The 26320-nt window shown below is 42.1% G+C and overlaps 2 protein-coding genes and 1 pseudogene across 3 annotated transcripts in view; all 3 read left to right on the top strand.

Annotated features, from left to right (window-relative positions):
- Positions 1–7734, top strand: part of LOC133403381 (copine-8-like) — a 67717-nt gene extending 59983 nt beyond the window's left edge. For both annotated transcript variants that reach the window (XM_061678352.1, XM_061678354.1), the window contains one exon: positions 7674–7734. In XM_061678352.1, the coding sequence (XP_061534336.1) occupies positions 7674–7718 (45 nt within the window). In that variant the 3' untranslated portion in view covers positions 7719–7734. The remainder of the gene's footprint in view (positions 1–7673) is intronic.
- LOC133402572 (carboxypeptidase A1-like) lies at positions 7721–11766 on the top strand (annotated as a pseudogene).
- Positions 11767–12726: 960 nt separating this feature from the next.
- The window catches only part of smc1b (structural maintenance of chromosomes 1B), a 28108-nt gene continuing 14514 nt past the window's right edge, over positions 12727–26320 (top strand). Inside the window, exons 1-16 of the mRNA XM_061676847.1 lie at positions 12727–12835; positions 13538–13726; positions 15090–15202; positions 15275–15478; positions 16330–16568; positions 17405–17663; positions 17747–17887; positions 18320–18402; positions 22134–22341; positions 22414–22599; positions 23555–23746; positions 23816–23962; positions 25431–25568; positions 25740–25856; positions 25965–26071; positions 26176–26317. Coding sequence (XP_061532831.1) covers positions 12727–12835; positions 13538–13726; positions 15090–15202; positions 15275–15478; positions 16330–16568; positions 17405–17663; positions 17747–17887; positions 18320–18402; positions 22134–22341; positions 22414–22599; positions 23555–23746; positions 23816–23962; positions 25431–25568; positions 25740–25856; positions 25965–26071; positions 26176–26317 — 2574 coding nt within the window. The remainder of the gene's footprint in view (positions 12836–13537; positions 13727–15089; positions 15203–15274; positions 15479–16329; positions 16569–17404; positions 17664–17746; positions 17888–18319; positions 18403–22133; positions 22342–22413; positions 22600–23554; positions 23747–23815; positions 23963–25430; positions 25569–25739; positions 25857–25964; positions 26072–26175; positions 26318–26320) is intronic.

Genomic DNA, 26320 nt, shown 5'->3' with positions numbered 1-26320 from the left:
ATGTTTGCCATGTCACAAACCAGCACTGGTTTTACTCTTCTTGTACTGTATACGGAAGCCACTATAAAATTGGTTTAAAATGATATTGATATGATATTTCTGTAAGAACTTTCAATAAATATTACTATTAAAAAAACTTGTGTATTGTCTCATTTGTCACTTCAAGAATCAATAAATTCATCTATTAACCTGTAAGTGAATTGCAGAAAACAGATAATAAGAACAATTTGTATTTTTTTATTTTAAATAAATATTTGTATATTTTATATTTTTTATATATATATATTACCATTTTAACATCTCTAACAGTCATAAAATTGTACAAAAAATAAGTGAGACACTGTTTTATAGTTTGTTTTTCATGTGTTTTATATATTTATATTTTAAATAATTACAGTATAAATGTTTGTTCATTGTTTTTCTATTTGGATATAATTTGTATAGTGTTGAATATTTAAAATATATATTTATTTTTTTTACATCTTTTAATGTTTTTATACTATACTGTATTTAGTTTTTGCTTGTTAATAATATGCCACTAATGAGCTTCAACCGTAGAATCATAACAGCACCGGGCTGAACCAAAAAGTCATTTGTTAAAGCAGGTGGACAAACAAAGACAAACCTTGGGGCCCTGGTGGAGGTCTGTGCTCTACAGAGACAAGCTCACAACCCCCCCCCCCCACACACACCAATCGGATAGCTCCAGAATTTCTAACAGCAGATAAATGCAATGAATTGACTTATTTTAGTGGGAAAAAATACAATCCATTGGGTTAAATATCAGCAGAAATCAACAAAATGATAACACTTCAGGTGCCACCCAGCAACAACTATTACCATGTCAGAATTTGATACAGTTCCAAAACACTGTAGAGAAAACGGTTCAACAGCTGAAACCATCAACGAGCTGTCTTTACTTAATACCGTCTGACGTTTTCCAAACTATTGCAGAGTCTGTGCTAGCTGATTTGCAGCAGATAATCAATTGCTCACTTCACTCAGGCGAGTTTCCTAAAGCCCTTGATGTAGCCACCATTAAGCCTCTTCTAAAAAAATAGAACGCTGGATGCTTCCATTTTAGCAAGCTATAGACCCATCTCAAAGCTCCCTCTCATAGCCAAGATTGTTGAGAAAGTTATTTGTAATCAACTCAGCATTTTAATGTTTACTATCATAGCTATGCAAATGACACACAGTTACAGAATATCTAGTCGTGTCCCCAGATGGCTACAGTTCAATTGAAGTGTTGTGTCACTCTCTAAACAGATAAATAACTGGATGAGCCAACATTTTCTTCCATTAAACAAGAACACTGAGATGATTGTTTTTGGCAATAAAGAAAAGAGGATTGCTGTTACTAAATACCTGGAGTCGCTCTCTTTAGAAAACAAAGATCAAGTTCGAAACCTTGGTGTACTGATGGATTCCGACCTGACTTCAGTAGTCCTATCAAATCACTTACTAAAACTGCCTTCTACCAGTTGAAGAAAATATCCAGTGAAGGCTTGCGTGCGCCAAACAGACCAGGAGAAGCTGATCCATGCTTTTATGTCAAGTATACTTGACTACTGTGATGGTCTTCTGACCGGACACCCCCAAAAGAACAATTACCAGCTAGAGCTCCCAAGTGTGAATGTTTTTAAGTCCAGGTTAAAAACATTTCTTTTTTTCTCATGCTTTAAGAGCATTTCCACTTCTAAATGATATTTCTTGCACTGTTCGCTGTTTTAATTATATTTTCATTTTCCTCTTTGTTTTAAATGTTTATAAGCAGTTTCTTTCATTGTTTTTAAATGATTTTAATCATGTAAAGCACATTGAGTTACCTTGTGTATGAAATCCACTGTATCAATAAATTTGCTTTGCTTGACTTTGCTACAAAATGACATTCTAGTTGTATGTATTTTTTTTTTTTAGCTTTGTTAAAAAAAAAAACAATATCTGGATGCTCAACGCGCAGCTCCACATGCCGAGTGCGTGGGCTGCTTTGCTAATAAGTGACAGGGTGCTAATTACAACCTTTTTAAAATGTATTTTAGCTTTCTCTTTTTAAAGCTCTGTCCAACATTTGATGAGCTTGTGTCTGTGGTTATCAGCGTATGACTTTTTAACTCCCTGTTCAGCCCTTATTATTATTTTATTATAATACTTGCCTCCTACTGGTTGCCAAGTATAGAGGCTTTAATTGGCTCTCACACATGCACACACAGAAAAACACGTGGCAGGTCAATGTTTTCAAGGAAATGCAGTTTGTATCAAAGTTTCGTTGACAATAGTAGGAGAGGAGAAAAAGAACAAACAAGCTTTCACATAAACCAAGTACAGTTAGCACTCGCTTAAATGTTAGGGACTACTACCCACTGTGAATACCAAAGATTTGTGAATAATAGATGGTCCTAAATCCCATCATGCCTCACAGGCCGGCTCAGGTTGTACAGTCAATAGCTCCCTTCATCACGTGTTCCATAATATACAGTTGTTTGTTGCATACCATTTGTTAGGAATAGTGTATGTTGGAGCCATCTCCTTTAACTATTTGTTTTGTTGCATGTACAGTGAGTGAATGTTGTGTCTAATTAGTCACATTTGTCATGTTGCTCACTGCTGTGAGCTATTGGGGATTGTCTGCTATTGCCTTTTCTGAAGTAAACCTCTACTTCAGCAAAACAGTCTGCATTAAGTAGCTCAAATAATGTAGCTTCAGACTATGCACTTATATTTAGATTATTGGTTCATGTTGATGTCTTTATGTAACCTCTGTGAAGTGTACAGTATAACCAAGTAATGTGTGCACTCAAGCTAATGCACTTTGGTACTCTGGTTAAGTGATTTTCCTGCCACTCGGCAGCTGCTGAATGTAACTAATAAAGTAACTTGTAATATAACTTAGTGAAGCAGTGAAGTAACGAAATTACTTTTAAAATCCAGTAATCAATAGAGTAAGTAAGTCAGTTTTTCAAGGTAACTGTGGCAACAGTGCTTCCGAGTGCCGCAACTTAAGAGTACCGAGTTGTCATTCGGTCAGTTTCTTGCTTTGTGTTGCTAGAAAGAAAAAAAACTGCCAAATGAGTGAGCTTTTTTTGGGTGAAAAGAAGCAGATGATGTCCATTCTATTTATTGCCCCTCCCAGTTAAAGTTTAGTGCAAAACTAAACATAAAGAGAATTACACACTGTGTATTTAACCAAACCACGTAACTTTCCCTTACGAAAGTCCGCTGGCTTGATGCTATGGGGTAAAAATATATTTTTTTTTTTAGCTCAGTACGGGTACCCACCGGCACAGATACACGACATTGAAGATAAATTATAAATTAAAGAGAAAACAAATCCTGTGATCCATTCTCTGTACCGCTTATCTACACTATTATCGCAGATGTTCTGGAACCTATCCCAGCTGACTTTGGGCAAGAGCAATCACAGGGCACATACAGACAAACAACCATTCACACTGACATTCAAACCTATGGACAATTTAGGGTCTTCAATTAAACTGCCATGCCTGTTTTTGGTTATGTGGGAGGAAACCGGAGTACCCGGAGAAAACCCACACTGTCACGGTCGTCCACCGTGACACCCTTAAACGGTCATTATTCTATGTAAATATTGACTTTTTCCGTGATTTTAATTGCTACAATGTTTTCAATATTTATGTTAGCGTAAATAGCTATGAAAAGGGTAGGTTTAGGCACAGTTGGGGTTAGGGCAGTGGTGTGCGGTGAGGTTCATGACTGGTGAGGCGCTGACATTGGCGTCAGATTTACAAATGTATGAGCCAAACAGTGGCGTATTTGCCATTCAAATTGCAGTCTGACATTAAAAGACGGGTAGACTTTTATGTTGTGACCTGATGTTTGAAGCAGATCTTTAATCTCCGGCATTGGTCATCATAATTAATTAGATCCCATTCCAATTGGTAGTTTAGTTTTGAAAAGATTTTAAGGTTAGATGCCCTCTTTGGCTTTCATTTGGAGGGGGAATTTTATGATGCAGCTGCCGCTTCATTTTCCTCACACCCGCACCAACAAATTTGCATCGACTTCCTGATTCAAGTCTGCAGTTGTGAAGTAAGAAGGGGCAAGGGGAGCAATCGAAACAATCAAGGTAGAGCAAGCATTTTGATGTTTTTATGGATGTGAATTAAGACTAAAACCGTAGTAACGATATCAAGATTAAGGTTCGGTTTGGTTTGGGGTTAGGGTTGAGGTAAGGGTTGGTGTTAAGGTGACAGGAGGGAAAGGTTTTGTTTAAGAAGAACTTATTTATCTCATCTTTACAACTTTAGATGAAATTGAGGGAGGAAAGTAACATCTGACATCCCAGATTGCTCTTTTATTCATTAACTTTTTGAGGTTGTGTCGCCCAGGGAATCACACATTGTGTCTTCCTCTTCACTCACTCTTTGGCGCTCCAAAGCAATAAAGCCCACTTGAACAAGCTCAGCATGAATCTCACATCACTCCACCCCTTTTACACAGGCCGCTTTTTATTTCCCGTGAGCCCAGAATATGCACGCATGCTGGATTGGTCGTTAATAAGCAATAGTGTGTGCAGTTTTTGATGTGATTCCAGAGAGCCAGGCCTTAGAGGGCGGCATGTGTCTCTTTGACTCAGGGAGCAAAAGATGTCCTGGCGAGTACAAGGCACACTCTGAACCGAAAGCAACATCCCTTGCTATTAATAGAAGCGGAGGGGGTGTCTCTTTGGCTAAAAATAACCCCGTCCTTTCCTTTTCGTGCCCAGGGTTCTATTTTTAGCCTCTCCCGGGCCTTCCTAAGCTGTGTCTTTTTGTTTTTTGGGAATGTTACGTAACAAGGCGTTGATTCTTAAGGCGAGTGATGCAGACTTTGAGAATGGAACATTACATCACTATCTGACACACACGAGACAAGCCGTGTTAGTGTTAAGAGACGTATTATATTAAGAGACACGTAATCGCATTTAAAACATGGCCTGCTATTAAGAGTTATCAAATTATTAAGCAGTTAACCCCTGCTAATATTAAAACTTTACTCATGATTAAAACTTGAAAACATTTATGACTATCTTAGGGTTGCAATTGGGGTTGGGACAATAGGTACCCCTGTGCATCATATGCACGAGCGCAAGTCCATTTTGTGCATTTTGTAGGTGAATAACAGGCTGTTTTGCATGTTTTGGTACAAGAAATGGTTAAGTGATTTAGTTGTTGACAGAAATCTAAGATTATGAAACATTTATTGAGCGGCAATATACATGTGCTCCCCCCCTTGCTGACGCCGACTCTGGCCAGGCAAAGGCGCTTCATTCGACGAATGTGCTCCACGTTTGGGACATGGGGGAGCCAATCAGAACATGATGGTTCAGGGGAGCACGTACCTATACAAGCATCCGGGTTAAACTGCGGGCCAAAATGTAATGCGCCTTTGAGCCTCTGGAACTCAGTAGCCCTGTCCTCGCTGAGAATGTGATAGATCAAGAGAAAACTTAGCAAGACTTGAATACGAAGAAAAAAAATCCAACATTGCACTACGTTTCAACTACCATGGCTGCCATAGCTGCTGGGAATGTGTAAATGTAGCCTTTGAGATTAGGTTAAGAATGGGGTGAGGGTTAGGTTTGGATCTGACGTAGGTTTGGTTAGATTTAGGGTTGAGGTCGGAGTAGGCTTGGGGCGTTGTGAGGGTTAGGTAAGGGTTGGGGGTAGGGTTAGGGGAAGGTTTTGGTTTGCGGTTTGGGTTTAAGGTTGGCGGAGGGTTGGCGTATGTTAGATTTGGAGTTGATTTTAAGGTTAAACTTTTCTTGATTAAACACTTTTGCTTGGTGAATTCTGCCTAGCAACAAGTGACAGCTCAGATGGCAGGGCCTGTCCTCATGTGCGCATATGTACACCCCCATCAGGCCTGCTCCGTGTTGCCCAGGCCTTGGAGGCGAGCGAGCATCTTATGTATAATCGTCGCGTGTAGACGTCTGAAGTCATAATAATAATAAACTCCATGTGAATGGAGAGTGTTGTCAACGAAGCACTATCTTTATTAAATATGATGATGGCTTATTTTAGCTTCGTGTGCCCAATTCAATTTCAAACAAAGTAGTAGGATGAAAAGTCATGTTAAAAAAGTTCCTTTGAGAACAACGGTATGGCATGTGCCCCAGGAGTCACATGCCATACCGAGTCAGCAATAATTCAATAACTTTGAATAGTTTTTCTTTCCCTTAATAAATGAATTTACCATTTATAAAAAGAATTTTACGTTCATAAATATAGTTGTCTGACATTTACATTTGTTTGATGATCTCAAACATTTAAAGTGGGGAAACGATTCCTCTCCTCCTGGAGAGCAATAACATGTTAGTTAGGGAAATTGGAAATTCAGGCCAACTTTATTCATGACAAAAAAATGTCATCCATAATTTAACATTGAGTATAAATCTATCCACCATCCAGTATAATACTAATAAATAATAATGATAATTAAATAGCGGTGCACTGCCATCTACTGACATTAAGGCAAAATGCAGTTACAGCAAGGCAAGTGGTGCTGACGGTAATGAAAAAAATAAAAATAAAATAAAAGATAGACACACCGACTTCAAGATGTAATGAGATCCAATAGAACAATTCTCCCTTTACAAAGATAATAATGCTGACTTTTCACTCAGACCAAAATTGGCTCCCAGCCCCCCATGAAGACCTCACAGAAGAACAAAAGAGGACAATACATATTAGATATGTATTCCATGCTTGCCAGTTATGCGGAGAGCAAATATTATTCCTATGTGTAATGTCGGGTGCAATTTTTGTTATGAAAAAAACACATTAAAAAAATTATGAGTTTTTTTCTGGGGGAGAGGGGCTATGACGGATTAATTGCATTTCCATTCATTTTAATGGGGAAAGATGATTTGCAAGTGTTGTGATACAAACACGGAACATGGTCATGGAATGACTTAATCTTGTATCTTAAGGCACCGTTATACATTTATGTCATGAACTATCACAAAGAAGAGTGATTTCCAACCAGAGTGCTGTGGCACACTAGTGTGCCATGAGAAAATCCATCTGCCCATCCATTTTCTGAGCCGCTTCTCCTCACGAGGGTCGCGGGAGTGCTGGAGCCTATCCCCGCTGTCATCGGGCAGGAGGCGGGGTACACCCTGAACCGGTTGCCAGCCAATCGCAGGGCACATACAAACAAACAACCATTCGCACTCACAGTCACGCCTACGGGCAATTTAGAGTCTCCAATTAATGCATGTTTTTGGGATGTGGGAGGAAACCGGAGTGCCCGGAGAAAACCCACGCAGGCACGGGGAGAACATGCAAACTTCACACAGGCGGGGGCGGGGATTGAACCCCGCACCTCAGAACTGTGAGGCTGACGCTCTAACCAGTCGGCCACCGTGCCGCCGCCATGAGAAAATATCAATAAATATATCTGCATTTGTCTATCGGTGCCAACTACGTATAGTGACAGGCAGAACAATTAAATGCTCTTTCATTAGATGGCACAAGCTACAATAAACCACCTGTTGCCATTCATACAACAGAATAAGTCCAAGATTTCACACCGGATAGGTCAATTTTGTGAGTAAACCAAGAAAAAGCACGTTTTGAACAACCCTTTTGTCTGGCAGGATCAAAAGCTGTGTGTATGGGAACGTTCCACCTGTTTCACCTGCTTGTATTCAGGTGGCCAACGGTGCAGTGCATTGTTTCGTTAAACGGGGAAGATGACGATGAGAGGCCTATGGGTGCTGCTGCTGCTGCTGCTGCTGCTGCTGCTGCTGCTGGTGAGGCCCAAGGCCAAAGCCGAGCGCGTCTTCACCAGGTATGCCTTCATGTGCATGAGCACATTTGCATTCTTTAAATATTTCTTTTCTTTGTGCGGTGATTTTGATTCCTCCGTGACCTTTAAGAGACTCTGCGGGATCTCTGATGATGAACCCTGCTGCTTTCAATGATTTATTAATCACTGTATAATGATGAACCCTGCAATCAGCGTTTGTGACTGAAAAAGGGGTTGACAATGAGTCAAAAATATATAATGGAAAGTTATTGTAAGGGGCAAGGGAAACATGGCATAGTAAGGCCATAAAAGCTCCAATACAACAGATGTAGACAGCCAAAATGTGAAATCAGTAGTGAATTTACTCCTAAATTGTGATGTTTTAGACTACTGTATATATTGATAGGGCGGCACGGTGGCCGACTGGTTAGAGCGTCAGCCTTACAGTTCTGAGGATCGGGGTTCATTCCCTGGCCCCGCCTGTGTGGAGTTTGCATGTTCTCCCCCTGCCTGCGTGGGTTTCCTCCCACATCCCAAAAACATGCATTAATTGGAGACTATAACTATTTACAGGAGAAAATAACTTCACAGTTGAATGCCTGTTCAATGATAGGCAGGTTTTATCAAGTGCCTCCCTCAGTTGGCATCTGTTCAGGGGGAGAAGATCATTACATAAAAACCTATTTCACAGAGCCTGGACTGTAATTAGTGATAAACATCCATTGTAATATTCAACACGCTTCATATCGTCATATGGCTTTTGATGCACGTTGCAAAAATATGAACAAGAAAATGAATCTCCTGCAGCGATCAAGTCATCCAGGTCAATGTGCAGTTACAGGAACAGATCCAACTCCTGCGGGCACTGGAGGAGGAACAGGAAGTGTGCCAACCAGACGCACGCACACACACACACACACACACGCAACCACAAAGAGTGCTATTAAATTGTACTTGACTCCACTCTCGACCACGCCAGCGGGACGTCTGGCTCCATCCGGTGTCCGCCGAGCGTCCCGTGGACATTCGAGTGCCTCGCTCCAGTCAGAGCGCCATCAGGGAGTACCTGGACGCTCATGGCATTCCCTTCACCGTCATGATTGACAACCTCCAGGTGGGTCAGCCTCCCCAAATTCACCCATCAAGAAACACCTCAACTACTGTATGCCAGTACTGCCAGTTTTTCAGTCTTTCTTCCAATAGTGTTTTATAGTTAATACAGAGCTGTGATTCAAATAATTTTTTTCCCAATCCTAATAGTGTTCTTTTCAGGTGTGTGTCTTTGTCATTGACCAATGGTGCAGTTATGCTTGAGCCCAATGAACTCTACCGAGCAACAAGTGGTCAAAAAAACATAACCCAACCAGGAAATCTTTTAAATTTGTTTTCTAATCCATATAGTGTTCTTCTCCGGGTGTGTTCCTTTACGTGTTCTTGTCATTTGCCCAGTTATTACTGAGCCCCATGAACTCTTACAGCAACAAGTGGCCAAGGAAATATGTAACCCAACAAGGAATATTTTAAGAAGGTTTCTTCAAATTCTAATAGTGTTTTCAGGCTACTTTTCTTCGTGTATGTTACTCAATGACCAATAAACTAAACATACCCTTCCTCGCCAGGAAAATGAATCACGTTTCTATGAAGTGGTTAAAATGTTTTAAAATAAACACACATAAATGCCTCACATCTCGTATACTGTAACTCATGATCTTTTCTTGTGTTGTTTTTTGGAGTGCTTTCCTTCATCCGTGTTTCTCATTGACCATTTGAGCAGCTATTATTTAGCCCGATTAACTTAGTAACAAGTGACTGTACAATTGTGACCTAACCAGGAAAATTAATCACGTTTCTATCCGCTACATGGACAATGGGCTATTTCCAAGGAATTCTGCCTAGGACCAAGTGGCTAACAAAATGTATGACTTGACCAGGATAATTAATCAAATATTTTAGAAAGTGGGTGAAGAAACAGATTTTTCCATTATTTTTATTCGTGAAAAACATAACAAAAACAAAAAAACTAAACAAAAAAACGAAACACATTCAATTGAATTATTAAATACGAAATTCCCCTGTCACATTCAGGAGCTTCTGGAGATGGAGGAGAACCGGAGGAAGCAGTGGAGCAGTAGGAGCTTCAACTTTGGGGCCTATCATCATCTGGAGACAGTAGGCTATCAAAATCCATCCATTCATTTTCTTTACCACTTATCCTCACAAGGGTCACGGGCTGCTGGAGCCTATCCCAGCTATCTTCGGGCGGGAGGAGAGGTACACCCTGAACCGGTCGCCAGCCAATCGCAGGGCACATAGAAACAACCAACCATTCGCACTTATATTCACACCTACTGGCAATTTAGAGTCTTCAATCAAACTACCACGCATGTTTTGAGGATGTGGGAGGAAACCGGAGTGCCCGGAGAAATGGTGTGTTTTGTACCCGAGCAAAAGCAAAAGCATGCTTCAGCTAGCCAAAAGTCAAACCTAGAATCTTCTGATCTGTAGTCAGACACCTTATCCATTGTGCCACTTGCCCCACACAAATGTGTGATCCTCTCCCTTTAATCCACTGTGTAGGAATGACACTGCAGTGATTTAAAAAAAAGAAAGAAAGAAAACACACGGTTTGTTTTGTACCTGCCGTGACCTGGATTCGAAACAGAGTTGCTGCAGCCACAATGCAGAGTACTAACCACTAAAACGATCCCAGACTGGTCTGCTCCACTCTCAGTGGATCAATCACCTGTTTACCGCTCTCGGCTATTTGCTGGCACCTCCGGGTTACTTCGCCAGGACAATGTTAAATGCATGCTAGGAATAAAACCATACATGAGTGTGTGTTGAAACTAATATCTTTCAGAAATTTTGCATACCATTTTGGTGGAAATGCTGTTTTCAAGCAGAGCCTTCATCTCCACAAAATTGAGTGCACCTCTTCATCAGGAAGACCTTGAAGAAAACATTTTTGATGGGTCAAAGTGACAGGTTGTCAATCACACGCAATTTACGTGCACCCATAGAAGAAGAAGAAGAAGAATCACCTTTAATTGTCATGAACATGCATGCATGCACACGAAATGTGTTCTCTGCATTTAACCCATCACAGTGAACACATCCACATGTTAGTGGAACACACTGGAGCAGGGGGCAGCTGAAGCGCCCGGGGGGCTTGATTTGCAGACTGTTTATGTACTGTACCTTGCTAGGTGCTGCTGTTTTGGTTAGAAACAAGAGTTGAAATGCTGCAGATTGATTTTACCTGATCGCTCTGCTTCTTTGTAGGATTCCATGGGCAGAGCTGCAGTGCAGATACTAGCATCACTTTATGGCACCCGGTACAAGGTTGGAAGCATCTGTGGAATCATCTGTAAGTATTGTGCCTTGGCTTTAATCGTGTCTTTGAAATCCTAACTCAGAGTTCAAACCCGTCTTTGAAACCCTAACCCTGCCTTGAAACCCTAATTTAAAACCCTAATGCTGGCATTAAACCCTAATTTGAAACCCTAATGCTGGCATTAAACCCTAATTTGAAACCCTAAACCTTGTTTGAAACCCTAACGTCAGTTTTGAAAGCCTAACGTGAAAAACTAAGCCCTGCTTGAAACCTAGATTTTAAACTCTAACCATTGTTTGAAACCGTACCTTGAAATCCTCATTTGAAAACCTAAACCAACACATTGACGCCTTAATGTAACAGTGCTGCTATAAATGATTAAAAATGCACCTGTAGATTAAGCCAGCGGCAGCAGCATTGACTGGTCCTACAACCTGGGCATCAAGTACTCCTTCGCTTTCGAGCTGAGGGGCACGGGTCGCTACGGGTTCATCCTGCCGGCCAATCAGATCATCCCCGCCGCTTCAGAGACCTGGCTGGCCCTCAAGCACATCATGGAGTACACACGGGACCATCCTTAATGATGCCCGAGATGCCAAGACTGGCAGAGAAGCTGTCAGTAACAATGTAAAAAAAAATATATATATATAAAATACACTGTATGTACAGTACTAATACCAGTTTGTACTGTACAAATGTTGTACTTTAGTGTTTTACTTATATTTTTATTTAGCCCTCTCATGGCTTTTCGCAACCTTCACAAACATTAAAAAGTAGTATTGTAACACAACTTTGTACTGTACATTTTAACCATCTTGGTGATATATACTGGTCTGGGCGGCCCGGTGTACAACTGGTTAGCACATCCACCTCACAGTTCTGAGGACCGGGGTTCAAATCCCAGCCCCGCCTGTGTGGAGTTTGCATGTTCTCCCGGTACTCTGGTTTCCTCCCACGTCCATGCATGGTTGGTTGATTGAAGACTCTAAATTGCCCTTAGGTGAGAATGTGAGTGGGAATGGTTGTTTGTTTATATGTGCCCTGCGATTGGCTGGCGTCCAGTTTGGGTGTACCCCGCCTCTCGCCCGAAGATAGCTGGGATAGGCTCCAGCCCGCGACCTTTGTGAGGATAAGTTGCACGGAAGATGAATGTATGAATAAATGTACTGGTCTGGCCCACATGACATCGAATTAGGGTGTATGTGGCCCCTGAACTAAAATGAGTTTGACAGCCCTGTAGGGGACTTATAAATGAGATAAAAGAGTTTTTTTTATTATTATTATTTATATACATATAAAAAATTATAGTTCTAACTATATATACAGTTCACATGTACATGTATTATATGATTATAGTAACTTTGTAGGCTACTGAATATGCTTATTACCTTGGTGATTTGTAGCCCTTCCAGGACCTTTCCGTGTCCAAAAAAATAAAACGTACAAACTTGTACGGTATTGGACATTTCATGACAATACTGTGTGTGTGTGTTTATTTTTATTTTTTAACCCTTCGAGGACCTTTCCCGCCGGTCCCAAAGAAGGCGGTTGTATAGCTGTAGTTGACGTTGTCGAAGTGTATCGGCTAAATTTGGACTTGCTGACCATATTTCACTTTAACAATGGGTTGTCTCAGACAACTTGTGGTTGAAAACTTCAAGACGTGGCGAGGAAAGCAAGTTATTGGTCCATTCATGGAGTTTAACTGCATAATTGGCCCCAATGGCTCTGGTAAGTCCCGTATTTTGTGCATTTGCTAGCTATCTCATGGGCGAAGCTAATTCATCTTAATACTACACATTGGATGATCGTGAGATATTTATTTGCAAGTTAACTGCAATTATACCTCAATAGAATATGTAAACCTAATACAAACGTCCTCAGAAGTTGTTAAAAGGGTCTTCCAGTAAAAAGTTTACCTTTAAACACATGGTTGCTCGAGGCTATTGTTAATGCTAACTTACATAGATAACTGGTTGTTTCCTAGGAAAAGGCTTTTCAACTTGATTATCGTCTTCAAATCCATTCTTACACTGTTCTTTTTTGGCAATAAAGGCATTCTAATGCATTTAGAAGCGTAGTTGTTCATAATACCCAGTAAATGTCTTAATATATAAGCGTCTCATAATACCCAGTAAGTGTCTTAATATACACTTATAGTAACTACAAATACATGTCAATAGAATGTGTAAACTTACTATAACTTAAGTGGATAAAAGTGACGTTTGTCTTGAAAAAAATTATTTTCAACTTGATTCCCTTCTACAAATCAATTTTTGCAATACTTTGGTTGTTACTAAAAAAAAAAAATGATTGTGACTACCTGATTGTAGCACTGTAATTGACAATAAAGGCATTCAAATGCATGGGAGAAGAACTCAATATTTCCTGGTTAACCCTGGTTATTAACAACTATGTTACTCCTAAAACCAGGTAAATCAAACGTGATGGACGCCGTTAGCTTCGCCATGGGGGAGCGGGCGAGCTCTCTGCGGGTGAAGCACCTCAGTGACCTGATCCATGGAGCCCACGTCGGGCAGCCAGTGTCAGACAGGACCTACGTCGCCATGTTCTATCGCCACGACCAGGACCAGGAGATCGTCTTCTCTCGGAGCTTCTCAGGTCAGCATATGTTTACTTTTGAATAAAGATTATTTGGACTGACAGGCTGTGAAAAGTGAAGAAAATGTGGCTAGTGGCGTGTCGGTGGGAATTTTCATCCATTCATCTGCCGTCTCTGCTCGAGCGCATCCCAGATGTTGGCTTGTTCTTCTACTTCAAACTCATCTGAGAATGTCGTTGATGTCAATGGTCCTTCCCCAAAGTGTTCTCACAAAGCTGAAAGCACACAGCATGTCTCAATTAAAAGATTCAGGGGTAATTACTGGGTCATGCCCAGTCTCTAATTGATGAATTTATTGATTCAGAGCTTTAGCTCAACACTTTTGTTTTTGGTATACCATTAGGAGAACATTTTACAAGGGTTAGGGTCCTGTTCTACCAGTATGTGAAAAGCACCACTAGAATTCCATCCATCCATCCATCCATTTTCCGTACCGCTTTATCCACACAAGGGTCGCGGGCGTGCTGGAGCCTATCCGAGCTATCTTCGGGCGAGAGGCGATGTACACCCTGAACTGGTCGCCAGCCAATCGCAGGGGACATTCGCACACATTCACACATACGGGCCATTTAGAGTCTTCAATCAAGTTACCACGCATGTTTTTGGGATGTGGGAGGAAACCGGAGTGCCCGGAGAAAACCCACGCAGGTACGGGAAGAACATGCAAACTCCACACAGGCGGGGCCGGGATTTGAACCCCAGTCCTCAGAACTGTGAGGCAGATGTACTAGCCAGTCGTCGACCGTGCCGCCCCACTAGAATTCCATTTATTTATTTATTTTACCTTCGTAATGCTGGTGATCTCACCAGATTTTACACAATGACCAGTTTAATAGCATGTAATGAAGTAGGCCTGAAAAAAAGATCTTTCTTTCCTCCAGGATTTGGCTCGATAGATAGATACGGGGTATTTGGCTATTTGGCTCGATAAATAGATACGGTAGACCCAAAGGTAAAAAATATAATGGCCCGTAGGCCAGAACTGGCCCATCAGGGGTCTAATCTAGCCCGTGGGAATTGTTCTGCCTGTCAGGCAAAATTTATGTTTTTTATACATGGACTTGTATTTTGAAACTCATGCTTTTATTTCGACACAAGCAACGTAAATCCAGAAGTGTTAGATTGGGTTTACAATCTATGTATGCAGTAAAAAATTGTGTAATTCCTGTATCATTATATATATTATTTGTTAGTTTCATGTGAAAATGTGCAGTTAAAAAGGAGTTTGTGAAATTACTTGGGACATGTTCATTAAAATGTTTTAGTGCCTGGGCCCCCCAAATGCTTAGGGTAATGGGACAGTTGTGGGTTGTTTTTGTCTTTTAAATAGAACCACTTCTATTTGGCACTCTATTTTCCCAGATGACTCCTCTGAGTATCTCATCAATGGCAACCAAGTTACTTTCAACCACTACACAGAGGAGCTCGCCAAGATCAGCATCATCACAAAAGCTCAAAACTGTCTCGTGTTCCAGGTAGAATTTTTGGTATGTGCAGTGTGTTATTGCTGCATTTTCTGATCATGTTGTTCCCACGTTCGTCACCAGGGAGCAGTGGAGTCCATTGCTTTAAGGAACCCTAAAGAGCGCACCAAGCTGTTTGAGCTTATCAGTCAATCCAAGGAGTTTGCGGACGAGTACAGCCAGAAGAAGCAAGCCATGCAGAAGGCCAAGGAGGACATGCATTTTCAGTTCAACAAGAAGAAGTCAGCAGCTGTTGAGAAAAAGCAGATCTCTACTGAGAAATTAGAGGTGAACAGCGTTGGGCAAGTTACTTCTATAGGGAAATAAAGTGTGGTTAGATTTTTTTCTATTCAGCTTTTGCCCCCCCTCCCAAAAAACAACGAATGACATTTATTTGCTTTAGTTGTGACATCACAAGTGGATTCATGTTGCTATAATAAATGACCCGTGAGACCTTTCAATGCAAGGGTGGGCAAAGTTTTGCTCAAGTAATTTTGTATACTCTATATGTAGAAGAAGAATCGGAATCAGCTTTATTGGTCTAGTAAGTTAAAACACACAAGGAATTTGTCTTGGGTAGTTGGAGCCACTGTAGGACTACAGCAAACAAGCCATCCATTTCCATCCATTTTCAACACCACTTATACTGCTTTGGGGCACTTGAGCCTATCCCGGCTGACTTCGGGCGAAAGGCAGACTACACCCTTAACTGGTCACCAGTCAGTCGCAGGGCACATATAAACCAGTCGCACTGTCACTGAGTGGGAACTGAACCCACGCTACCCGCACCAAAGTCAGGTGAGTGCACCACTACACCATCAGTGACTCGCAAAGAAGCCACTATGACAAAATATACATTTAGGACATAAAAATGCAAGTACGGAGAGTCAATGAGCAATGTAGCGGTACCAGTAATGTGGAAATGCTGATACCATTGCAATTGTGCAAATGATGCAGTGGTCAAGCAATTAAAGTGAGTAGTAGTGTGATAATTCTGATACAATGACAATTTTGCATATGGTTCAGAGAGCTCTCAAGCATGTAAGTTGCCAGTAGTAATCGACAACAATAAATACTTGAAGCCTGATCATTTCTATTATAGTCAGGCATGATGGAAGTATTTTCTTTTCCTTTCCCAGGCTCAGAAGTACCAGGGCCTGGTGGATTACATTCAACAAAAGCGTGTGCAGCTGAGCCTGGCGGAGCTCTATTATAATGAGAAGGCCATTGAGAGTACCAGCAACACTCTGAGCGACAAGCAGGGGGCTGCCGCCACTCAGAACGCTTCTCTGCAGGACTGGGAGCAGACGGTGAAAACCCTCAAGAAGGAGCATGGACGCCTCATCAGGGAGCAACAGCACTTGGAGAAAGAGATTCGGTAGATTTGCATGCATTTTGTGTTCAGATTCATCCATTTGTACTTGTTTTTTTTTCTCATTTTTGGAAATTATATCAGCAAGCCCTCACTCGAAAAATTATGGTGGCATTTTATCATACCGATACATAGGGTGAACTACACAGTCCACTATAGTGAACCCGCACATATTTGCGGTTCTGCAGGTCTTTTTTTCTGAATCTATCCTCCTTTATTTGCTGAAAAACCTGTCTAGTCACTGTTTTTTGTACTCAGGCCAAAGCAATTACATTTTTACTTTGGCGCTGTCTTGTGGAACCTTGGCATTAGGTTTAATTCATTGGGTTTTTTTCGTCTGATTTTGTGCTGTGCAATTAAAAAGTTTGCAGAATTATATTGATGCTATTATATAATGTACTGCAATATCTGTCCTGTGGTAATGTTCTTGACATAATTTTAAAAATCTGGAAATTAAATTCTTTATGTTGGCAGATCTCCAGTCATAGCCGTAAACGTAATATACGAATAATCGGTGTAGATATTTTGGTTTTAAGTTTTCCGCCTTGGTTCCCTCATTTTCGGTTTTCAGTTTTGGGCAAAAATGTTCATTTCGGTGCATCGCTAATTTATTATTGTGTGTAAACGCCAAAACTTGAGTTTAATGACTTGTTCCGTTTGTGTTAGTGCTCGTGCGCATATTTGTTTGGCCATATGTGATGTCACATCAGTTTGGTGTTATTTAGTCTAATATGCTAGCTAATACTATTGATGAGCCTCAGGGTAAGGTGGTTTGTTTGTGAACACAGCCCTAACTGTCTATGAACCAAGAATGACTAAATCTCATTCACCCTCATGCCTAGCTCCCAGGAGCACGTCCTGTCCCAGTCCCGCTCTCACTTCATCAGAGCCAAGGTAAACACCTCCCATCATCTCAAGAAGATGGATGAGCTTCGAGCGTTGGCGACAAAGAGCCAGAAAGTCTTGGCCCGGATAGAGCAGGAGCTTGCCGAGGCCCGGCGGGAGAAAGAGGACCTGGAGAAGACCTGGCGGGTCTATGAGGGACAATTTCTGGAGCAGAGAATGTCCCAGGGCAGGGATGTCGAGCTGGATGAGTGTCAGGTGAGCGTGTGTTAAAAGAGCTTCAGGTATTGTAAATGCATAGACAAGTTGTTCGGTGTGTTTTTGATGAATGTGCTCGGCAGCGAGAGCACTACAAAGAGCTCAAGGAGTTTGCCAGGAAGCAGAGCGCGGGGCTGTGTCTGGAAGCCGAGAAGATGCACAGGGATGTCAAGGCAGACTACGATCAGATGGCGTTTGACCAGCGCAAACGGAAGGACGTGGAGGTAATGACACATTGGAAACTGTATCCTTTAAAACAGCTCCTGGACAGTATGTACAGTAACTTTAAATACTTTAATTTGTCATGGGAACTGTCTCATGTTTTCACAAAACATGAGACAGTTCTAAAAAAATAAACTAGCTTTCGGATTTCAAACATCCAAGACAGCAGTGCAGAGCATCCCCGGCTGAGACAGTGTCAATGAAAATGTCTTAATTTGTGGTCCAATCAATGAAGTCATTGATGCATCGGCGAATTAAGACACAATTAATTAACAGCCAGTCACAAACTTTGCATGAAATGCAAATTGTCGGCGATCCATTCAAGCCTATATGAACGGTGTAAAGACTACAATACAAAATACAACATCTAAAACTTTTCTGAGGGAAATGGCTCTCAAACTCACTTAATGGTGATACCAACTCCTCTGCCGTAGGCTGGCATCCAGAACAGCAAGATGCAGTTGGCTGATTTGACCCGCAGAGCAGAGAAACTTGAGGAGTACATCAAGGCCTGCAAGTATGTCATCATCTGCTTACCATGTACCACATAAGACAATTCTGTACACCTCCAAATTAACGACTACCTGCGAGACCCCTCAATGGGGCACATACGTATGGAGTCATTAATAGGCTTTACACGATCAGGATTTTTGGGGCCGATCAGCGAGTTTAAAAAAAACGATAACCGAGGACCGATCCGATCACAAGATGGAGCAATGTGTCGACAAACCCAATTCCAATGAATTCGGGACGTTGTGTTTAACATAAATAAAAACAGAATACAATGATTTGCAAATCATGTTCAACCTATATTTAATTGAATACACTACAAAGACAAGATATTTAATGTTCAAACTGATAAACTTCATTGTTTTTAGCAAATAATCATTAACTTAGAATTTTATGGCTGCAACACGTTCCAAAAAAGCTGAGACAGGTGCCAAAAAAGACTGAGAAAGTTGATGAATGCTCATCAAACACCTGTTTGGAACATCCCACAGTTGAACAGGCTAATTAGGAACATGGTTGGTGCCATGATTGGGTATAAAAGGAGCTTCCCTGAATTGCTCAGTCATTCACAAGCAAAGATGGGGCGAGGTTCACCTCTTTGTGAACAAGTGCGTGAGAAAATAGTCGAACAGTTTAAAGACAATGTTCCTCAATGTACAATTGCAAAGAATTTAGGGATTTCATCATCTACGGTCCATAATATCATCAAAAGGTTCAGAAAATCTGGAGAAATCACTGCATGTAAGCGGCAAGACCAAAAACCAACATTGAATGCTCGTGACCTTCGATCCCTCAGGTGGCACTGCATCAAAAACCGACATCAATGTGTAAAGGATATCACCACATGGGCTCAGGAACACTTCAGAAAACCAATGGCAGTAAATACAGTTCGGCGCTACATCCATAAGTGCAACTTGAAACTCTACTATGCAAAGCAAAAGCCATTTATCAACAACACCCAGAAACGCCGCTGGCTTCTCTGGGCCCGAATTCAACTAAGATGGACTGATGCAAAGTGGAAAAGTGTTCTGTAGTCCGACGAGTCCACATTTCAAATTGTTTTTGGAAATTGTGGACGTCGTGTCCTCCGGGCCAAAGAGGAAAAGAACCAACCAGACTGTTATGGACGCAAAGTTCAAAAGCAAGCATCTTTGATGGTATGGGGCTGTGTTAGTGCCAATGGCATGGGTAACGTACACATCTGTGAAGGCACCATTAATGCTGAAAGATACCTATAGGTTTTGGAGAAACATATGCTGCCATCCAAGAAACGGCTTTTTCATGGACGCCCCTGCTTATTTCAGCAAGACAATGCCAAACCACATTTTGCAAGTGTTACGACAGCGTGGCTTCGTAGTAAAAGAGTGCGGGTACTAGACTGGCCTTCCTGCAGTCCAGACCTGTCTCCCATTGAAAATGTGTGGGGCATTATGAAGTGTAAAATACGACAACGGAGACCCCGGACTGTTGAACATCTGAAGCTGTACAGCAAGCAAGAATGGGAAATAATTCCACCTACAAAGCTTCAAAAATTAGTGTCCTCAGTTCCCAAACGTTTATTGAATGTTGTTAAAAGAAAAGGTGATGTAACACAGTGGTAAACATGACCCTGTCCCAGCTTTTTTGGAACATGTTGAAGCCATAAAATTGAAAGTTAATGATTATTTGCTAAAAACAATAAAGTTTATCAGTTTGAACATTAAATATCTTGTCTTTGTAGTGTATTCAATTAAAATAGGTTGAACATGATTTGTATTTGTATTTAAATGACTTGTTCATTTACTGTATATGATAGTGTACTGTATACTGAGTATCTTCAAAAGTATTCATTCTCTAGTCCAGTGATTCCCAACCAGTGTGCCCTGGCACATTACTGTGCCATGAGCAATCTTCGGGTGTACTGTGGGAAATTAGAAAATTTTACTTAACTGCTCAGAAAATTGGGGGGGTGACATTGGGTCCCTTCGGCCCCTGCTGGGTGGCCGATTGTCGGGGCGCCTCAGTGGGGCCGGCGGACCGCCCTGGTTCCCTCGGTGTGGGACGTGTCCCGTCCGCCGGGCTGCTCTCGTGTGGACCCCTTGGCCTGATCCCGCCCCTCGATTGATTGGGTGGGGTCCTCAGCCGCTGCGGTGTGGCCACAGCAATTACATGAAACTTCTGTCAGTCTTTCTGCGTGTAAAACAATATCAATTCACTTGCATGTATCAGAATCAGAATCAGAATCATCTTTATTTGCCAAGTATGTCCAAAACACACAAGGAATTTGTCTCTGGTAGTTGGAGCCGCTCTAGTACAACAGACAGTCAATTTACAGAACACTTTGGAGATATAAAGACATTGACAAAAAACAATTGTGCAAAAAGATGCAGAGTCCTCTAGCACTGAGAGCAGTTCGAATGACTAATATTGCAATAGTCCGGTGCAATGACCATTGTGCAAAGGGCGCTGAGACTTCAAGGAGTGTATGCGGTTTAAAGTGACGAGTAGTGCGATCATATGGGACAATGATGGTTGTCCAAATGTTACAGATACTCCTCAATCAGTGTGCAAATGGAGCAGATGCTACTCTGGCATGAGTGGCCAGTATATGCAAATAGTGCAGCATGGCGAGACAACTCCAGTGAGTGCACGAGTAATACATAATTGGTCCCACAGAAATGTGACAACGAACTCAAGTCAAAAAATGTCCAGCTTGTTGTAATGGAATTATAGGTTAGGTGTTTAAGAAGTTGATCGCAAGAGGGAAGAAGCTGTTGGAATGTCTACTAGTTCTAGTTTGCGTTGATCAGTAGCGCCTACCTGATGGAAGGAGCTGGAAGAGCTGGTGACCGGGATGCAGACGGTCCGAGAGGATTTTGCACGCCCTTGTCTTAGTTCTGGCAGCGTGCAAGTCCTCAATGGTGGGTAGGGGGGTACCGACAATCCTTTCAGCAGTTTTGATTGTCCGTTGCAGTCGGAGTTTGTCCTTTTTTGTAGCAGCACCAAACCAGACTGTGATGGAAGAACACAGGACTGATTCGATGACCGCTGTCACACACCCCTTACTACAACAAAAAACTCATGAATATGCAAATTGCTTGTATATCTCCTCACTTATACTCTCGGCCTGTACACTTTTATAATTTACATAATTAATGCCACCACACTTCAGTTGTACAGCCGGGTTCACGACCGGTCCTGCATGCTTCTTCTCCTGTCCTTGTCCTGTCCTTCCCTCACAGGGTGTAGCACTACTGCACCTTGCAACACTCATATTTAATGTTTCAATGTAGATAATGTAATTATTTACTTCTCTCATCCTGTTTACAATTAGTGCTTTGTCTTTTGTCTTTGTTTCTTTCTCCCTTCTAGAAACCTTGTTCTGTTCGACTGATCAAGTCTGATTCTCAAACCTCAATTATAATACTACAGCGGAGGCTTAAAAACTCCACTGTGACAGTAAAACTGTTTTGGCATAAAAGGCAAACAACAGCCAAAACAGCCAAACAGGATTAAAAAAAAGAGAGAGAAATTGGTGCATGGTCGTTGATGATGATTGGATGTATTTTGGGGGTAATTCTTTGAGCTGCCGAATTGTTTGAAAGAAAACAATTCTATTCTTGAGAAGGAGTGGTTAACCGATGAGAAAAATGTGTATTGTATTATGTATGTGTATCAGTGTTGCTTCAATGTTATGTTTACACTTTTTGCTGACATCCTGGACTCTATAAAGTGAAGTCCCCGTGTGTTTGTTTGGAGGTCAACCCTGGACGAGTTCAATCAGAAGAAGGAGAGCTTGCAAGCAGAGTTGCAGGATGGCAGAGAGCGCACCGCTCAGGTGAACGAGGAGCTGAACCAGGTGCTGGAGCAGCTGGGGGATGCCCGCTTGCACAGCCAGGAGAGCAAACGTCAGCTGCAGCGCAAAGAGATACTGGACAAGATGCACAGGCTCTTCCCTGAGATGGTGGTAAGAGATGCATGATGATGACATTAACTGAAAGCAAAAGTGAATGAACATGTCACGTGTTTCCTGTCCCAGTATGGCCGCCTGTGTGACTTGTGCAGCCCTATCCATAAGAGGTATCAGCTGGCCGTCACCAAGGTGTTTGGCCACTTCTTGAAGGCCATTGTGGTGTCGACAGAGAAGGTGGCCCAGGCCTGCATCAAATTCCTCAAGGAGGAGCGGGCTGAGCCTGAGACCTTCCTACCTGTCCACTACTTGGATGTAAGTGCTTGAATAACATGTCTGAACCAGTTGGATTTGTGTCGTCACTGGCTGGTTTGCCAGAAAAAATGGAAAGATTAGGTAAAAGTTGCCATTCTAAGATCACTTTACTAACGACGGATTAGTGTTACTATAACGTGAGTTCTGCGCAACTGAATCCCCTCGCTTGGCCTCCATGTCCTGACTTGAACCCCCGCCCTCACTGGTACACTCCATTTCTTGATGCTCCACTTTCAGACATGACAAATGACCACTTCTTATCTGTAGCATGAATTCTACTTTTAATTATCTATATCTTTAATTAGGCGTCACGGTGAACGACTGGTTCGAGCGTCTGCCTCGCAGTTCTGAGGACAGGTGTTCAATCCCCGCCTGTGTGGAGTTTGCATCTTCACCCCGTGCCTGCGTGGGTTTTCTCCGGGCACTCCGGTTTACTCCCACATCCCAAAAATATGCATGGTAGGTTGATTGAAGACTCTAAATTGCCCGTAGGTGTGAATGTGAGTGCAAATGTTTGTTTGTATGTATGTGCATACGTATGTGCACGTAACATTTGTCTAAAGTACTTTTTAACTGAAGAATCAGACGTGCTTGGTTATCTATGAAACAATATTTACCCTGTTGGAAAATGCAATAAATCATTTGATTCAACACATTTGCATTTGGGAACTTTGTGACTTTTCTCTTCTTCGGCAGTTTAAGAGAGACTTCCAACTGTTTCTGAAACAGCGCCATCCTGTTGGTGTAATACCGCAATTGCAGTTAAAGATGACACCCAGCCTAGTGCAACTTTAGTCAGATAACAGTTTTCATAATGTCATATTCTTTAGAGCTCGATATAGCCTGAAAAATTAGACAGAGGCAACCGCCTCCGACTTTTATAGACAGGAAAAGCGCTGTCTTCTTAAACCACCGGCTGTGTGCGGCATTATTAACCATCAGCTCACGTGATCAGGTGAGTCCCCTGAACGAGCGACTGAGGGAGATACCGGGCGCCAAGATGGTGGTGGACGTTGTGCTCATCAATGCAGCCACAAACATACCACAGCTGAAGAGAGTGGTGCAGTTTGTGTGCGGCAACACGCTGGTGTGTGAAACCATTAAAGAGGCCAAGAGCATCGCCTTTGATGGGAAGGAGCGCTTTAAGGTAAACACTTCAGATGGGTGCAGGAAAGGCACATGATAGACTGTTCTGATCTCAAATTGGTTGCTGTAGACCGTATCTCTGGACGGGACCCTGTTTTCAAAGTCCGGTGTGATCTCTGGAGGCTCCAGTGACCTGCGCACCAAAGCTCGTTGCTGGGATGACAAGGATGTCACAAGGCTGAAGTATAAAAAAGATGAGTTGACTGATGAGCTACGTGTAAGTTAATATATCTTATTTGTATTCTTAATTCATTAAGTAGCAAATACAGTCACAGCAAGGGTTCTCAAACTTACAGGGAAGACATTTTTCAAGAAACCCCTGATAATCCAAATGGCAATTAAACGTAACTAACGCACGTACCCATAAATTCCATAGGAATTTGAAAAGTTGCCTATTTTCGAGAAAAAAGTTGTAATGTTATGATGACATTCTTATTTTCTCTATATAAAAAACTTAATTTTACAATCATATAGTCGTAGTTTTCGAAGATATACAGTAGTAGTAATATTACAATATTAAAGTCAACAACAAACAAACAAAAAAAACATCCATCCATCCATTTTCTGAGCCGCTTCTCCTCACTCAGGTCGCGGACGTGCTGGAGCCTATCCCAGCTATCATCGGGCAGGAGGCGGGGTACACCCTGAACTAGTTGCCAGCCAATCGCAGGGCACATACAAACAAACAACCATTCGCACTCACATGCACACCTACGGGCAATTTAGAGTTGTCAATTAACCTACCATGCATGTTTTTGGGATGTGGGAGGAAACCGGAGTGCCCGGAGAAAACCCACGGAGGCACGGGGAGAACGTGCAAACTCCACACAGGCGGGGCTGGGGATTGAACCCAGGTCCTCAGAACTGTGAGCCAGACGCTCCAACCAGTCGTCCGCCATGCCGCACAAAAAAAAACGAAGAAAACATTTTTTTTTTATTCTATTACGCTTTTTATTATGTAAAAGGTGCTGTTATTGTAAAACAAATAGGACTAGAAAGAAATAAATTACTATTCATACAGGTTTTTTTAGGTTTACTGTGTGTGACCGCAATCATATCAGAGCTTTTAATTGGCCCAAAGCTATGCTAGGGAGGAGTAATTAGTTTAATATGTTTATATTATTGGCACACCAGTCCCCAATATACGTATACATTTTTGTTAATATCGTACGACATAATGTATCGCAAATTATTTTGGGCCGAAATGAGTTTCCTGCGCAGGGTGCTCTCCCTTAGAGATAAGGTGAGAAGCTCGGTCATCCGGGAGGATCTCAGAGTAGACCCGCTGCTCCTTCACATCGAGAGGAGCCAGATGAGGTGGCTGGGGCATCTGATTCGGAAGCCTCCCGGACGCCTTCCTGGTGAGGTGTTCCGGGCACGTCCCACCGGGAGGAGACCCCGGGGATGACCTAGGACACGCTGGAGAGACTACATCCTTCGGCTGACCTGGGATCCCCCCAGGAAGAAATGGATGAAGTGGCTGGGGAGAGGGAAGTCTGGGCGTCCCTGCTAAAGCTACTGCCCCCGCGAGCCGACCTCGGATAAGCGGTAGAAAAGGGATGGATGGATGGATTATTTTGGGGACACCCAGGGTTGCGGACTTCCGTAGGTCTGAGGACCCTAGTTTCAGAACCATTGATGTAAAGAATAAGCTCCTAAGGTTTACGTTGTCTGTTGTCTTGCAGGATCTGATGAGGCTCAAGCGGAAGGAGTCGGACCTTAATCTAATAATTGCACAGGCTAAGGGTGCACAGACCCGCCTGAAATATTCAAAAAATGATCTGGATAACCTAGGGAAGAAAAGCATCACTAAATGCCTGGGGGTAAGAAGTTCTATTGACTTCCTTCAGGTTCCTGGTTATTGAAAACATCTTTATTGTCAAGGGTTATGGTCACACCTGTTGCTTTTGTGCTTGACACTCCTGGAATTTATTTTTACTCTTCCGAATGCACATTATTGTCACTAATTGTTGTTTCCTGTCAATTGATTCCAGGACATTTCTCGTATGGAGAGTGAAATGGCCAACCTGGACTCCCAGATCCGGATGCAGCTGGAAAATGTGGAGGCTAAGGAAGCTGTAATGAAGAACCTCAAAGGCCAGATAGAGCAGGTATCGTACCTTCAACGCAACTCAGCATGAACGAAACGTTTATCCTCCTTTATAGTTTCCAGACATCTGGGTGGAATATTTTATAGTAACAAAGAAATGCTTATTTAGACAGAGGACATGGTCTTTACTGACTTTTGTGCTGAGATCGGTGTGGACAATATCAGAATGTATGAGCAGGAGCAGTTGAAACATCAGGAAGAGCACGACAGGAAGTGGTATGAATAATACGAGACTCAGTGGGATTTACCGTTTAACTTTTGCTGTACTTTTTTGAATATTACATAATTTGGAATTTGTAATGTACTGCAAATACTTTCAGCTTGGAGTTGGAGAACCAGTGTACTCGCTTGAATGCCAAGCTTGAGTATGAACAAGAGCAACTTGAGAAGCACAAGAAGCAGCTCAGTGAAATACAGGCCTCCATCGACAAGGAAGAAAGCAACATGGCTGAGAAAAGAAAGGTT

Source organism: Phycodurus eques, chromosome 5, assembly GCF_024500275.1.
Source record: "Phycodurus eques isolate BA_2022a chromosome 5, UOR_Pequ_1.1, whole genome shotgun sequence".
NCBI lineage: Eukaryota > Metazoa > Chordata > Actinopteri > Syngnathiformes > Syngnathidae > Phycodurus > Phycodurus eques.
Note: the sequence above shows the minus strand (reverse complement) of the source record. Positions and strands in the feature narration are given on the sequence as shown.